This window comes from Geotrypetes seraphini, chromosome 15, assembly GCF_902459505.1.
Source record: "Geotrypetes seraphini chromosome 15, aGeoSer1.1, whole genome shotgun sequence".
Taxonomy (NCBI): Eukaryota; Metazoa; Chordata; class Amphibia; order Gymnophiona; family Dermophiidae; genus Geotrypetes; species Geotrypetes seraphini.
In genome coordinates this window covers 66,688,292-66,703,572 of record NC_047098.1, presented here as the reverse complement: position 1 = coordinate 66,703,572, position 15,281 = coordinate 66,688,292, and the positions used below count along the sequence as shown (strand labels likewise).

Sequence of the window (15,281 nt, the reverse complement as noted above, 5' to 3'; positions counted from 1 at the left end):
TTTCCTCTAGGATATACATATTCAGGGCTTCCAGTCTCTCCTCATACATCTTCTGGCGCAAACCTCCTATCATTTTCATCGCCCTCCTCTAGACCACTTCAAGTCTTCTTATGTCCTTTGCCAGATATTGTCTCCAAAACTGAACACAATACTCCAAGTGGGGCCTCATCAATGACCTGTACAGGGGCATCAACACCTTCTTCTTTCTACTGGGTACGCCTCTCTTTATACAGCCCAGCAGCAGCCACCACCTTGTCACACTGTTTTTTCGCCTTTAGATCTTCGGACACTATCACCCCAAGGTCCCTCTCTCCGTTTGTGCATATCAGCTTCTCACCTCCCAGCATATACGGTTCCTTCCTATTATTAATCCCCAAATGCATTACTCTGCATTTCTTTGCATTGAATTTTAGTTGCCAGATATTAGACCATTCCTCTAACTTTTGCAGATCCTTTTTCATATTTTCCACTCCCTCCTCGGTGTCTACTCTGTTATAAATCTTGGTATCATCCACAAAAAGGCAAACTTTTCCTTCTAACCCTTCAGCAATGTCACTTACAAACATATTGAACAGGATCGGCCTCAGCACCAAACTCTGAGGGACTCTACTCTCACCTTTCCTTCCTCTGAGCGACTTCCATTAACTACCTCCCGCTGGCATCTGTCCGACAGCCAGTTTCTAATCCAGTTCACCACATTGGGTCCTAACTTCAGCCTTTCAAAGTTTGTTCAAGAGTCTCCTATGAGGAACCGTATCAAAGGCTTTGCTGAAATCTAAGTAAATTACATCTAGCATATGTCCTTGATCCAGTTCTCTGGTCACCCAATCAAAAAATTCTAGCGGTCTGTTTGATCAAACGGCTAGACATAGAAATAGACGATTTAAAAAAAAAAAAAAAAAAAATTTTGGATGTATTTTTCGAAAATGGACTTTTGATGCTGCCGACTAGTCCCAAAACGGAATTAGATGTTTCTTTTGAATATGCCCTTCCATGTGGTCAGGTCCTAGTCAAAGCACCAGTTATGTGCATCAGTCACAGAAATGGTCTTGCCACACCTAGTATTTAAAACCACTGAGGGTTATCTTGCCATGCTACAATAAATTTTTTTTACAGAATCTAATTATGTTCTCTTATGCAGTTCTTATTGCCAGCAGATATAGTGAAATCAGGTGTGAACTTTTCCCCTAGGCACTGACACCTCCCTACAGCACAAAGCATAGAGGTTTACAGGAGGAGATAAACATACCTTCCACGATGCCCCATGGATAAATTCGGCCTCGTACACGCTTTCCTTCCTTCTCCACCACAGTGTTACTAGCAATCACGGCAAAGGGAAAGCACCTCTGAAATAAGACAACAGCACAGTGAGAAGGGAAAACAAAGTTACTTACTATTTATTTATTAACGGTTTACGTGAATTTATTCAGGTATTCAAGCATTTTTCCCTGTCTGTCCCGGAGGGCTCACAATCTATCTAATGTACTTGGGGCAATGGGGGGATTAAGTGACTTGCCCAGGGTCACAAGGAGCACTGTGGGTTTGAACCCACAACCCCAGGGTGCTGAGGCTGTAGCTTTAACCACTTCGCCACATTGTCCCCTGTAGCTAGTGTTCTCTGAAGACAGTAGGCTGAATATTCTTACAGCTGAGTGACAACATCCACTGGAGCCAAGCACAGAACTAACTAGCTCTTAAAATAGAAACTTCTAGCAGTGCTGTATTGTGCATACGTGGTTGCCTTTCCACCTGACATGCTAGCTGGTGGTCCCTCAGTCCCATACTATAGCTTGTAGAATATAACTCCAAGGGGAGGTGGGAGGGTCTGTAAGAATATTTGGCCTACAGTCCTTGGAGAACACCTGCTACAGGTAAGTAACTTTGCTTTCTCTGAGGACAAGCAGGTTGTTAATTCTCACCGCTGAGAATCCCTAGCTACCAGGCTCACCGACAACAACAATACTAGGCCAATGGGGAATTGAACATTTAGGCCTGATTTCCAATCAACCTAAGAAAATAAGTTACTATTGTGCAAGTGCAGCCTCGAACAGAATAAAATGTGGAACTGGGGAGGGGGGGAGTTGGATTCTAGACTCCAAACAAATTCTGCAGGACTGTGTGACCAAACCAGCTGTCATGTTGGAAATTCTGCTGAAGGCAGTAGTGAGATGTTAAAGTGTTGATAGATGCTCAAATCTCCTCTATTGGAGGCTGATCTCAGGTGGGCTACCGATGTCATCATAGCTCTGTGAATATTTTCACTTTGATTTATTGCACACCCAGGGAGCTCAGTGATGGTGTGCGGGTGGGGGTACATTACCTCTACCTGAGTTATAAAGTATTGGAGCTTGTCTCCTGTTACTGCTTGCTCACACTGAGAGCACCCTTAATACTTGATATTATCTTGTTAGTTTTCACACGTTTTGCGTGGTGTGCACAGTTTGGTTCCTGAGCGCCCCCTTTGTGAACCCTTTTGACTATTTCTGCCTTATTGTTGTATCTAGTTTAGGTTTTGGCGGTAGTTTTTGGAGTGTGTTTTGATGTTGTAAGGTGGGCCAGTTACAAGAGCTTGAAGTTCACCGATTGTGAACTGAAGTTATTGCCACCAAAAACACCACTTTCTAGGCCAATAACTTCAGATGACAGAAATCAAGTGGCTCAAAATGAGCTTTCATCAGCTGGTCAAGAACCATGTTGAGATCCTTGACACAGTAGGAGGTTTGACAGGGGACCTAGTCAAAACCAAACCTCTCATGAATCGAACAACTAGAGCAGTGTTTCTCAACCTTTTCAAGCCAAGTACCTCCCTAAGCCTAACAAATACCAACCGAGTACCCCTGCTCAAGCTCCGCCCCCTAACCTACCCCCATAATAATGGTGCAATTTCTTCCATCCATTTTTCATATACACACAATATAATCTTATTAATACATAATGGTAATCACAAAATTAAAAAACATAAAGCACACTGTACGCACAGAAAATGATAATTATCATTTATATTTGGGAGATTTTCAAAGAGGTCTAGGCAGATGACTTTAAAATATACAGTGTCACCTCAGTAACAATTATAGAAAAATAGACAAATATAGTGCAAAATATAGACAGCAGATATAAATTCTCAAAATGGACACATTTTGATCACTAAATTGAAAATAAAATTATTTTTCCTACCTTTGTTGTCCGATGATTTCATGAGTCTCTGGTTGCACTTCCTTCTGACTGTGCATCCACTATTTCTTTCTTTCTGCCTCCTGCATGTTTCCTCTCCTCCAGACCTCATTCCATTCCCCAACCTACTTCTCTCTCTGTCCCTCCATGAGTCCAACTTTTTCTTCCTCTCTCCCTGCCTGCTCCCCCCACTGAAGCCACCGCCACTGATTTCTCCCTGCCTCCCCGCCCCACTCCTGAAGCCAACCCTGCTACCCAACACACTCCATTCCCCAACTTTTTCTTCCTCTCTCCTTGCCTGCCCCCCCCCCCACTGAAGCTGCCGCCACCGATTCCTCCCTGCCTAACCCCCAAAGCCGACCCTGCACCTGACATGCTCTTATCCCATCCCCCCACCCCTCATCGCAGCAGCAGAAACAGGGATAGGCGAGGCGTGTGCAGTGACTGCATGCAGCCAGCCCACAAGCCTTTCCCCCAACGTCAATTCTGACTTCGGAGAGAAGGTTCTGGGCCAGCCGGGAAAAAATTTGTCCCCATGTCATTCTCTAGTTCATTTCATATCAGGAAAACAGCCCTCTCTACAGGCTGTACACCTCAAGTATCAATTACAGAGGCAACTTTCTGCAGGCTGCTCACTTCAGATTGTAAAATTAACACTTAACCTCACTGTGAAATGTCCTGCAGCCCTTATTCAGGAACTGCCCCTTACTGCTAGGGAAATTCATGCACTACTCCTGGTGTATGAATTTACCCCAGGCTACACTTGCTTCAAGATAGGTGTAACTCTCCCAACTATATGTGTATCTCACAATTCTTGCCCTAACTCCACCCCAGCAACATACATTTATGGTGATCCGTGAAAAGCACGCAGGACATTGGCCGCCGCCGCTTTCAGGCCTTTCCCTTTGCACTCTGAGTGGGGTTGTGGGGGAGAACCGCCCCACTACACTTAACAACTTCTTACGCTCCCATTGGGTGGTATGGGTGGTATGGGGGGACCCCCCCCACTACTCTGAAAACTCCCGAAGAGCAAAGAACAGAAGTTTTCAGTGTACTGTGTGGGGATCTTCCAAACGGGAGCGCGAGGACTTGTAGGTGTAGTGGGGGGTTTCCCTCCCACACACCCCTTCAAAACGCAAATGGGAAGGCCTCAATCTTGCGGAAGCGGCGGCACACATTTGTCCTGCATGCACTTATCCTGCGTGCACATGTCGGGGTGGGACTGTCGGTGCACCAATGTCCTGTGCACTTTCAACGGTGTACCATATTTATTATCTACCTTTACAGATTCACTTTTATTTGTATATGTTTGCATACCTGGCACAATTTTACAGCTACCTATTCCTGCACATAAAGGAGCCCCATCCATATAAGTTTGCCTAGGGCCCCAGAAGCAGTTCTAGCAGTCTTGGCTCCACAACCTTTTTACAGATAGTGTCACATGAACCTGAACTGACCCCATTTCTTGTCCCTCACTGTCATAAGGACCCTGTACCAATGGAGGGGTGACTGAGACTATTCTGGTCCTCTTGGTCCCACATTGGTCCTAAGATCATGACCTAAATATACATCCTTACCTTTAGCTCCATATCTTGCTTTTTGAATTCTTCCTCATCATCAGAATCAGAGTAGGTAAACTGGTATATCTGGATGCCAAAGTGCTCAAGTTCATCTTGGATCTGCAGTAAAGAAAGAGGCTGTCAGTCCTCTCTCTCCATCCTGCCCTGAGCGCTGACTAGAGTACAGAACCAAGGCAATCCAGAAATATGGTGTCATAGAAAGAGAGTGGAGACAATGACATGATTGCATTAGATCAAAAGCAGGAAAATAATTATGCATATGAAAGCCAAGGTAGTAATGGATGTTCCAAAGCCTATCTTTGGGTTCAGGACACAAATGGCACAGTAGCAGGGGCCTGAACTCACTTGAGATCAATTAGAAAAATTCTTATCTCAAGTTAACTTTTCCCTCTCCTCCACATTTCTGACCATTAATTTGAATCTGCCCAATTACTCTGTAACCTTCTCTGCTCACCTTACCCTGCGTTTCCTTTGTGCCACTTCTGCTGCTGTGAGTGCATCAGCCTTGGCCAGAATGGGTATAATGCTTACTCTCTCATGCAAAGCCCTCATGAACTCAACATCCAACGGACGTAATCTGCGGAGGAAACAGGCAGCATTTAGCCAGAATTCACTGGCACTAGGTACTCTATTGCTCCCTGACCTCTAATATGGTGAGCCAGCCCCCAACACTGCCCTATGAGTACCAGCCAGGGCTCCGTGAGTGTGATGCCAAAATGTTATTGCAGTTCTAGACAGAACATTTTGGCCTTTACTCCAGAAATCAAATGTCAATCATAGGGTAACAGTAGGACGAATGCTCTAAGATTCTGATCCAACAGGAGTTTTAAGAGAAATACAAAACCCAGTTACAAGGCAGGAGCTATGTCTTTCCTCCCAGGAGGAGGTCCAGTTAAGAAGGTTGTAGAGGGGTAGTGAAGTGGGAAGCCCACCAAGGGTTCTACCAGGAGCTTAGCTCCACGATTAAGGGAATAAGAGATGAGTAGGAGAGGTGAAATGCAAGGGCTGCCAGTATGTTTATCAGATGTCCCCTCGAGTGAAATGCTCTCTCTTTGCAGAAACCTCAGAGAGGTCAGTCTGATCTACAGTTCTCCTTCTGAGACATAGAGGGCTCAACATAGAAAGATACCGAGGGCCTAATCACATGGTTACCCAGGGTTCAAGCTTCCAAATTTATTAAAATTTTGATAAAATGCCAATCATGAATTCTAAGCGTTGTACAATAAAAAGTAATGGGGGAAACATGGATTGTACACTCCGAACAATGCATAGAAGGATTGCATATACCCACATGGAATACATGGCCACACATTGCACTAAAATGAATGTTAATGAGGGCTGCCTACAAAATGTTCACAGAGAAGATTTTATGCGTTTTTGAGATTTAACTGCCAGTTTTCTCTCCTTTTGGATCCTGAAGGAAGCCTCTACAAGGTATAATAGCAGACAGGAGGTTATACAGACGTGCATGTGTCTGAACAAAATCAAAAGTGAAAGCACACACACTGGCGCCTATTCTTCTGTACCTAAACACGAGCCTTGCCAAAATTGATTGTTGCAGTTGTCCGGGTCTTGCCACCTCTGTAGGGTTACCAGATGTCTGGGAAAACCTGGACATGTACTCTTTTTAAAGGACTGTCTGGGTGCCCAGATGGACTTTCCAAAACCTAGCAGTTTGTCCGGGTTTTGGAAAGCTCTGGCTGTGTCTGGCATCACATGACATCACTTGTCCGCGCATGCTCGGAGGCCCTTGGATATGGCCTGGAGGTCAGGAATAAAAAGATGAAGCTTTCTGGGGGTAGAGTTGGAGGCAGAACAGGGTGGTGTTGGGGTAGAATAAGGCAGGGCTTGGCTATGCATCCGGGATTTTTTGATGCAAAATATGGTAACCCTACGCATCGGAATAAATAAAACTGACATTTCAGCCATTGTGTTGTGTGTTTTTTTCAGGGTATGCTATGAGGTCTGCAGTTTGCTTGCACATAAATTTTTGTGGGGCTCATATTTAGATGCAGAAGCCAAATAGCAATGTATGCTGGCATTTCCAATTTCTTTTGGACATGAACATAAGAGCCCAAGCTTTGTGTCTGGCACACTTTCCCCTCTCCCCTTAGATGCAAGTTTTCCATGCATAAAATTAAAATATATTTAATTTTCTGCATAATATGATATTATGCTCAAGGTAAAAGCCAGGTGCTTAGACATCTGTGCGTGGCTCTGCTGTATGCCTTTTTGCATTGGTTCTGGAGCGCTCTACAGCAAAAGATTTGGTCATGGGGAGAATGAAGAGAGAAGAGCAAAGGTTGAAGCTGCTAACATCTGAACACCCCGAATCGGGGAAGGGGTTGAAGTCTGCAAGCAGTGACATCTTCCTCTCTGTGTCAGGAGAGATTTCACACACCCAAGGGCTTTTCCCTGTTCATAAAGGCAAGCATTCAGGGAATCCATACCATCTGAAAGGAAATATACCACTATCACTACTGGGAGAAGAGCACAGTCACCCTACCGTCATCCATTAAGAGAAACACTAGAAGTTCATGTAATTCAACTAACTTACTAAAACAGCTAAGTTGGAAGGAGAACTAATACAAGTTAGCTAGGGAAGATTTGGAGCTAAATAATACAGAGAAAGGAGTTATATTTACCACCCATAAAGTGTAAGAGAGATGGTGGAGTTAGAAGTGAATGAAGTTCCTTCAAGAAGACCTTCAAACGTTTCATTGAGGAAGTATTATGATCAATGTTGCCATCAACTCACCTTAATACTATGGACAATTTATCTTTTGCTTTTTGTTTCTCTTATCCTATATATACTTGTTTAAAACTGCAGCACCCATTAAAGGAATATTTTATCTTAAAGCCACTCTGGTCGTTCTGCTTTTGATAATTTGCTAAGCCTAACTATGTATTTATTATTACCTTAGCAAGGTAGTTTATTAGCAGGAAATCTTTACCATCTATTTGCCCAGCTCAGTGGTAAAAGAGAAGGCAAATATAGGCCACAGACATTACAAATTGATCATGTACCTGCCTCTGGAGTGACCCTTGCTCCACTACCAAAAAAGCTAATCCAGAGCAGCCCACTACAGTGCCATATCAATACTAATTTTACCTAGCTGAAGGTAGCTCTGGAATATATCTACAAGCAGTTCATAACATATCGAATTATATACCCATGTCCAAAGGGAGAAATGAAGTAAAGGCAGCAGTGCACCCGGTTATCCAGAATGTTCTTACGGTTCAGTCCACTCTCGTCTCGGAAGTACTGTTCAAACTGCTGATCCACATAGTCTGCAATAGTTTTCCAACTGAGAAGGAAGCAAAAGATTCTCTGAGATGAATATTCCATACCCCTCCTTACATGGATTTCTGTCTCCTTGTGTTCCTCTTTGTGCAGCCTACTGCTGGCTAGGACAGAGATTTATTTCATTTGTATTTTTCTCTGCCCTATTTCTGTCAGTGCCCTCTCATGGTTATATTTCTACCTCCTCTTTATTCCCCTCTGCCTCATACCTTGTAGCATTCTATGCAATAATGGAATGAATTTTCAACAGCATCTTATCCTTAGGTATGGGGGTGGGTATCCCAGTTTCAGGATTGTCTGTCACTAGATTCACACACCACAGCCCCTGTTATGCCCCCATGTTAGACAGCAACAGCCCCCACAGAATATTTATTTCTTCCCGGTTCTCTCTTAATTGCTCTCAGCGCGCACACACTCTTCTCCACTGAGAGGAGGGATTTCCCTTGAAAGGCCTGGCACAGAAGTTCCTTCAAAAAGATAATTCAAAGACTGAAGTGAGATGTTCCAATCCTCTTCTCTAAACTCAAGCACAAAATAGTTACAGTTTTGAGGTAGTCTTTCATGCCTGAGGTTGTACACCATTCAGTAATGCTGTAAGCTCCACATTTTCTCTGTATCTGTTTTTGAGATCCCTTTAATATAGTCTATAGGATGATTGCCTTCCTAACTACTGGAGTTCACCAACACAATCTGAAATGTTGTCTTTTAAAATAAGAAGTCTCCATGGGCTGAGATTAATCTATTCCCTTCTTGTTTCACACATGGTCTCTCTTTCCTGGGATCCACTTCCACACCCAGGTACTTCCAGCCAGGAAAACTTTTATACAGAGTATTCCTGCTCCAGAGAGGGAGGCTTCTCAGTTCTGGTCCTGTTGGATTAAGGGCCAATATTAGATGCCAAGAGGCTGATTTTTGAGAGAGAGACATGAATGAAGGAGACAACAGATCTGCAATATACTGCTCTACTCAGTCACAGAAACAGAGAAAAATGAAGGCAAATAAAGATCATATGGCCTATCTAGTCTGCCTATCCATGCTTCTTCCTTAGAGATCCAATGTGCTTATCCCACGCTTCTTTGAATTCAGATACATTTTTTGTCTCTACCGCCTCCACCAGGAGGCCATTCCATGCAGACAAAGGGATGGGTAACAACTTCTGACCTATCACATTTCACTCCACATTGGCCACACACTACAAGAATCAAGGGAGTCATCACACAAGACATTGGTTGATACTGGACAGATACTTCTTCCAAAATAACATTCCTAAAAATTATAGGCCAATAACTTGTCTATCTACAGCCTATAAGCTGTTCACTGCAATAGATACCAATAGATTCTAATAACATCATGGCACTAGAGCAAAAGGGCAACAAGAGAGGAACATAATGAATTAAAGATCAGTTAATCTATCAAAAAAAAGTATTCTAAGACTCCAGCTAATCCAGAATACTGCAGCCAAACTGATTTTCTCAAAACGTAAGTCTGACCATGCCTCCCCACTCCTTGCCAAACTTCACTGGCTCCCAATAATCTCCAGAATCCATTTCAAATGTTCCTGCCTGGCTTTCAAGATCATTCACGGAATCCTGCCTCCTCTTATCCCACTGTCTTTCAACTCCTCCAGTCCCGACTCCTCCAGAACTGCCCAAAGGCTTAAACTAGCCTTCCCCTCTCCACGCGGCATCCACTATTCAGGCAAACTGGGAAAATCCCTTCTCTTCAAAATCACAGGTCTTTGGAACGACCTCACCACCCCACTGCGGAACCTGAGCTCCCTTCAGTTATTCCGCAAACAACTGAAAACCTGGCTTTTCAGCAAATTGTAGCTCTATCCTTCCCCCCTTTCTCTCCCCCCTTCTACACATAAGTTCATGTAATCCTTTTTCTTCTTCTCTACCCACTATTTTAAGTTCTTGTAAACCGTGTCGAGCTCCATTCTCATGGAGATGATGCGGTATATAAACTTAAGGTTTAGATTAGATTAGATTAATGTTACATAAAGAGATTAGAGTCTTACCTTGATAATATTTTTTCCAGTAGATGGGGATGGTATACTGAACCATAGAGTTATTTGTGAGTACTTTGCAGAAGATGTCAATTATAGCTTTTCAACTCCTCCTCCTCCTCCATGGGCTGTGCTGCTCCCCTCAGTTCGTACCAAAGCTGGTGAAAGCCCTAAATGCAAAGATAGAAGAAGGAGGGTTGCGAGGAACCTCCCCGAAAACATCTCTGATATGCTAAAGTGTGATTAAAATAACAACAATGAACCTCAGGAAGGAACAACAAATATCAATACAAAAACATTAACAACCTGAACATTTATGGAGCCCAATCATTCCCCCCTTGAAACCATATATATAGTCTCTTCCTAAACAAATAGTCTGACTGACAGTGGAGACTCTGCTATGGGGCTGACTGTGGAGGTTGAAGAATTGAGTCAGAAAGCAAGTGCATAAAAAAAAAACCTGACAGGGCGGGGGGGGTTCAGCATACCATCCCTATCTGCTGGAAAAGATTATTATCAAGGTAAAAACCTCATCTTTTTCCAGTGCAATTAGGATGGTATGCTGAACTATAGGGTTCTCTTGTGAAAAAATGTGTGGCTCTGTGCGACAGAATCACATCTGAGCACTGCAGTACAGGTTCTTTGATACAATCTTGGCGAAACGCATCAGAACCTAAAATAATGTTTCTGAACCATTTACAGCTCACTCCTCAGATAAGTTTATATTTCTTTTTTGATTTGCATGGTTAAAAATTTAAAATATATATATATATATATAAATACACCACGTATGTGACTGCTTCAGACGCTCCACCATGCGGGTTTGTCCCACAGACTGACAACCAATTCTCTGAGCACTTAAGACAATACGTGTATAAGTTGTGTTGTGAATCACCTTTGCTTACTTTAGTAGTGTCACTTCCAATTTTTTGTTTTTGCTATTGCTATTTTGGGAAGTGTGTCTGTTTCTGAGAGATTTTTTCTTCCTGATTGTTTTGGGTAAATTTTTATTTATACATACAAGTTTACGTGTTGATTCAAACAGTCAAAGTGGTTCACAACCACTTCAAAACCTTAACCTTTCCACTCTCCTTAAAAAAAAACAAACCTTTAACATTTCCTAGTTACAAACATTTTTTCTTGTTTCCTGAACTATCATGACCTAACCCCTCATTACTATCAAATAAAAACTAAATGATAACTCATGCATCTACCCCTTAGAATTGCACTCCAAATGACTAGATATTGCTACTAGATATATTAAGGGCAGATCCATCATGATTTTTCCTCAAGATATATGGATAAATGTTGGCCATACAACTACCTCCAAGGAAAAAAAAAATTCTCCATATATCATCCCAACATTTTTTTAAACAAAACACTGATGTGGTCAAAACCTGATGCTGATGGCGTATGTGGTTTATAATATCAACCACACTGAAATCTTATAATAATAGGCTATCACACAAATATATAGTCACAAAGACAGGTATTTCAGAGAGAAACCAGGGGCCTCAAGTGCTCCCAGCCAAAAGCCCGATGTATATTACAAAGCTAATGGCTTATACGGTGAGCTATCATCGATCCCATTTATACTCTCTATACCAAAAGATTTTTTAGTTGTTTTTTTAAAACTTTTTAACTTTATATAATTTATTTTATATATATGCTTTTTTTGTGTGCTTTTTTCTACATTTAGCACAGCTGAATTACAAATATATTGCTCTTCCTTTTTAATGAAACATTACTTAGCTTTCATATTCTTTAACTGAAAGCATCTTGTATCAATTTTCTTCTCAACAACGACGGAAGATCTCCGTTTCGCTCCTATGTATTAACCAGGAGCTTCATCAGGAAAAACGCCAAGATAGCACTAAAAATAAAGCATAACAACTTTTATATTAAATGTTTTTTTTATATATTCTCTTAAAATTATTTAATCCTTTTAAGATTTTTTTAAAAAGTCTTATTCTTAATTTAAGAACAATACTAACATGCTTGAACATATTAATGAACATTAAATACATGTGTTAAACAGGGCCCCAAGATGCCGCTAAAGGGAAAACCTTACCATAATTTAGGATCTTATTAAAGGTTTTTGTAACCTAGTAGCCCAAAACTAGTACTGCAGTTTACAACTTAAACTTGAACTTGAAAAAGGACCTCGCCTCAGTGAACAGACGGATACAAAAGACTCACTCACACAGCATACCTGTTAACCCCCTGGCGCTGCAAAGATATCCGAGCTGGTATATTGAAGCGACTGCTCCGGCCCAATTTTTGCGCTTTAGGCGTGTGTGTACCCACATGGCTGATTTTAAATCTTCAGCCAATAGGTTAACAAAAAACTTGAGAAGTAGAGGTTACCCGGACAAAGTGCTAAAAAAATCATATCGGAGGGCAAAGTATAATCACCCTGAATGGCTTTTACAGCCATCCAGCACAGCAAGTTGTGGTAATACCCAGAGGTTAGACATTACCAGCGAGTTCACTGGTGCTGAAGAGTTTCAAACATTCATTCTCAGACATAATGTGGAGTCGGAACAGATAGCTAGTATAGTGCGTAACCACTGGAGAATAGTCCAGAGAAGTCCTTGCTTTGAAGACTCTAAACTCCATTTGACTTATTCAAGATCTCGTAATCTCAGAGAACACCTTAGATTAAAACCGGATCCATCACCAATAATGGGGAATAGCAAAGGGTTCCATTCAAGATGTGGTAAATGTCAAGTTTGCCCTCTAACCATTCAGGGAGATGTATTTGAAAATCCTGTAAATCACAAGCAGTACCAATTGCGATACATCACTACATGTAGATCTGATTATGTGATTTACATTATTAAGTGTCCTTGCCAAAAACTTTACGTGGGAAAAACCATTAGACAATTCAATATTCGAATGGCGGAGCACAAATCTTGTTTAAAACTTCAGAAAAAAGAGGCTCCGCTAGTGGCACATTGTATTGAATATAAACATTCTTTTGACCAACTTGTATGCATGGTTATTGATAGAGTTGTGGCATCTGTAAGGGGAGGGGATAGAGGGAAAAAGTTGTTACAAACGGAGCAGAGGTGGATTGACCGCCTGTATAGCTTACAACCTCGGGGCCTGAATGTGGCTATCAATTGGCAGGTCTTTTTTTGATTTGGCTATTTATATAGTTATTTATTTAATCAGTACATTTTCTGTAAGTGGGTTATTTTTGTAAGTGGGTTATGATTGCATGTATGACTGTATGTATGCTTGTTCTGCAATGCTGAGATTTAGTATCGCTAAGTAAAGGAAGTAAATAGGGTAAACAAATGGGTGTGCAAATGTGGGCTAGGTGACACTGATGAATTGCTATCCGGAAGTGACGTCAGACGCTCCCAATGGTTTAAAACCGTGTAATACGGCTTTGTGCAGCTACTTGACCCGTTAAGTAACCTGGGTCATTGCACGGAGCAGTCGCTTCAATATACCAGCTCGGATATCTTTGCAGCGCCAGGGGGTTAACAGGTATGCTGTGTGAGTGAGTCTTTTGTATCCGTCTGTTCACTGAGGCGAGGTCCTTTTTCAAGTTCAAGTTTAAGTTGTAAACTGCAGTACTAGTTTTGGGCTACTAGGTTACAAAAACCTTTAATAAGATCCTAAATTATGGTAAGGTTTTCCCTTTAGCGGCATCTTGGGGCCCTGTTTAACACATGTATTTAATGTTCATTAATATGTTCAAGCATGTTAGTATTGTTCTTAAATTAAGAATAAGACTTTTTAAAAAAATCTTAAAAGGATTAAATAATTAAGAGAATATATAAAAAAAACATTTAATATAAAAGTTGTTATGCTTTATTTTTAGTGCTATCTTGGCGTTTTTCCTGATGAAGCTCCTGGTTAATACATAGGAGCGAAACGGAGATCTTCCGTCGTTGTTGAGAAGAAAATTGATACAAGATGCTTTCAGTTAAAGAATATGAAAGCTAAGTAATGTTTCATTAAAAAGGAAGAGCAATATATTTGTAATTCAGCTGTGCTAAATGTAGAAAAAAGCACACAAAAAAAGCATATATATAAAATAAATTATATAAAGTTAAAAAGTTTTAAAAAAACAACTAAAAAATCTTTTGGTATAGAGAGTATAAATGGGATCGATGATAGCTCACCGTATAAGCCATTAGCTTTGTAATATACATCGGGCTTTTGGCTGGGAGCACTTGAGGCCCCTGGTTTCTCTCTGAAATACCTGTCTTTGTGACTATATATTTGTGTGATAGCCTATTATTATAAGATTTCAGTGTGGTTCACAAATTTTGGAAAGTGGGTTTATAATATCAACCTCCAGGTTTGTACTAGTGTCAATAATGCTCAAGTATGCCTTTGTAGTGAGGCCTTTGAGCAGTACCGCTTCACATTTTCCACATTTTAAGACTGGAGAACAATAGGAAGAAGCAAGCTCTGTTAACTAGTGCTGAATATTTCATGCTTCTGTCACTAAATTAAATAACCACTAGAAGGCAGCAGTGCTCCAACAAGTCCTGTCACATTGCAAAGCTCTGTTTGATTCCTCAGGATAACATATGTAGTAGAGCAGGGCAGATAAAGATTTACATGGTCCATCTAGTGCGCTCATTGAGGTGGCTAAAATTGTAAATACTGTTCTATGCAGGTTATTTCTCATGTTTCAATGCTTCACCAGAAGCATTCTCTACCAGAAGGCAACAGAAAATCCTTCAGAGACTAATCTGTCAGCATGGCCTCCCTCCCATCCAACCTTCCTAGATTTCCTGGAAAGCCATCATGAACTGACTCTCTCCTTCCCATCTGCTTTTCCTCAGAAAGTCATCATGCAATACCATTCTCTCTGTCTTTCCTCAGGAAATCATCATAGAAGGCTGCTCTCTGTTTAGTGCAGCAGCCTCAGCACCCTGAGGTTGTGTGTTCAATCCCACTGCAGCTCCTTGTGACTCTGGGCAAGTCACTTAACACTTCATTGCCCCCTGTAAACCCGCTTTGATTGTGTAAACCACACAGAAAATGTGGTATATCAAGTTCCATCTTCTTTACCCTCTCCTCTGTTATAGTTGGTACACTTCTCCCTCTGTATTCGTGGTTTCAGCATTCGCGGTTTCGATTATTCACGGTTTGTAGCTTGCTGGCTCCTCTCCCCAAATTACATCAGCTTGCATAGAGAAATCGCCGATTCCAAGCTTTTACAGAGAAAATCGCTGATTCCCAGCACTTT

General features: G+C 41.5%; 1 protein-coding gene across 7 annotated transcripts in view; it reads right to left on the bottom strand.

Moving 5' to 3' along the window:
* LOC117348872 (septin-4-like) overlaps positions 1–15,281 on the bottom strand; it is a 71,501-nt gene that overhangs the window by 12,970 nt on the left and 43,250 nt on the right. For all 7 annotated transcript variants that reach the window (XM_033921463.1, XM_033921460.1, XM_033921462.1 and 4 more), the window contains 4 exons: positions 7,925–8,059; positions 5,211–5,328; positions 4,749–4,850; positions 1,250–1,346 (listed from right to left, as the gene is read on the bottom strand). In XM_033921463.1, the coding sequence (XP_033777354.1) occupies positions 1,250–1,346; positions 4,749–4,850; positions 5,211–5,328; positions 7,925–8,059 (452 nt within the window). The remainder of the gene's footprint in view (positions 1–1,249; positions 1,347–4,748; positions 4,851–5,210; positions 5,329–7,924; positions 8,060–15,281) is intronic.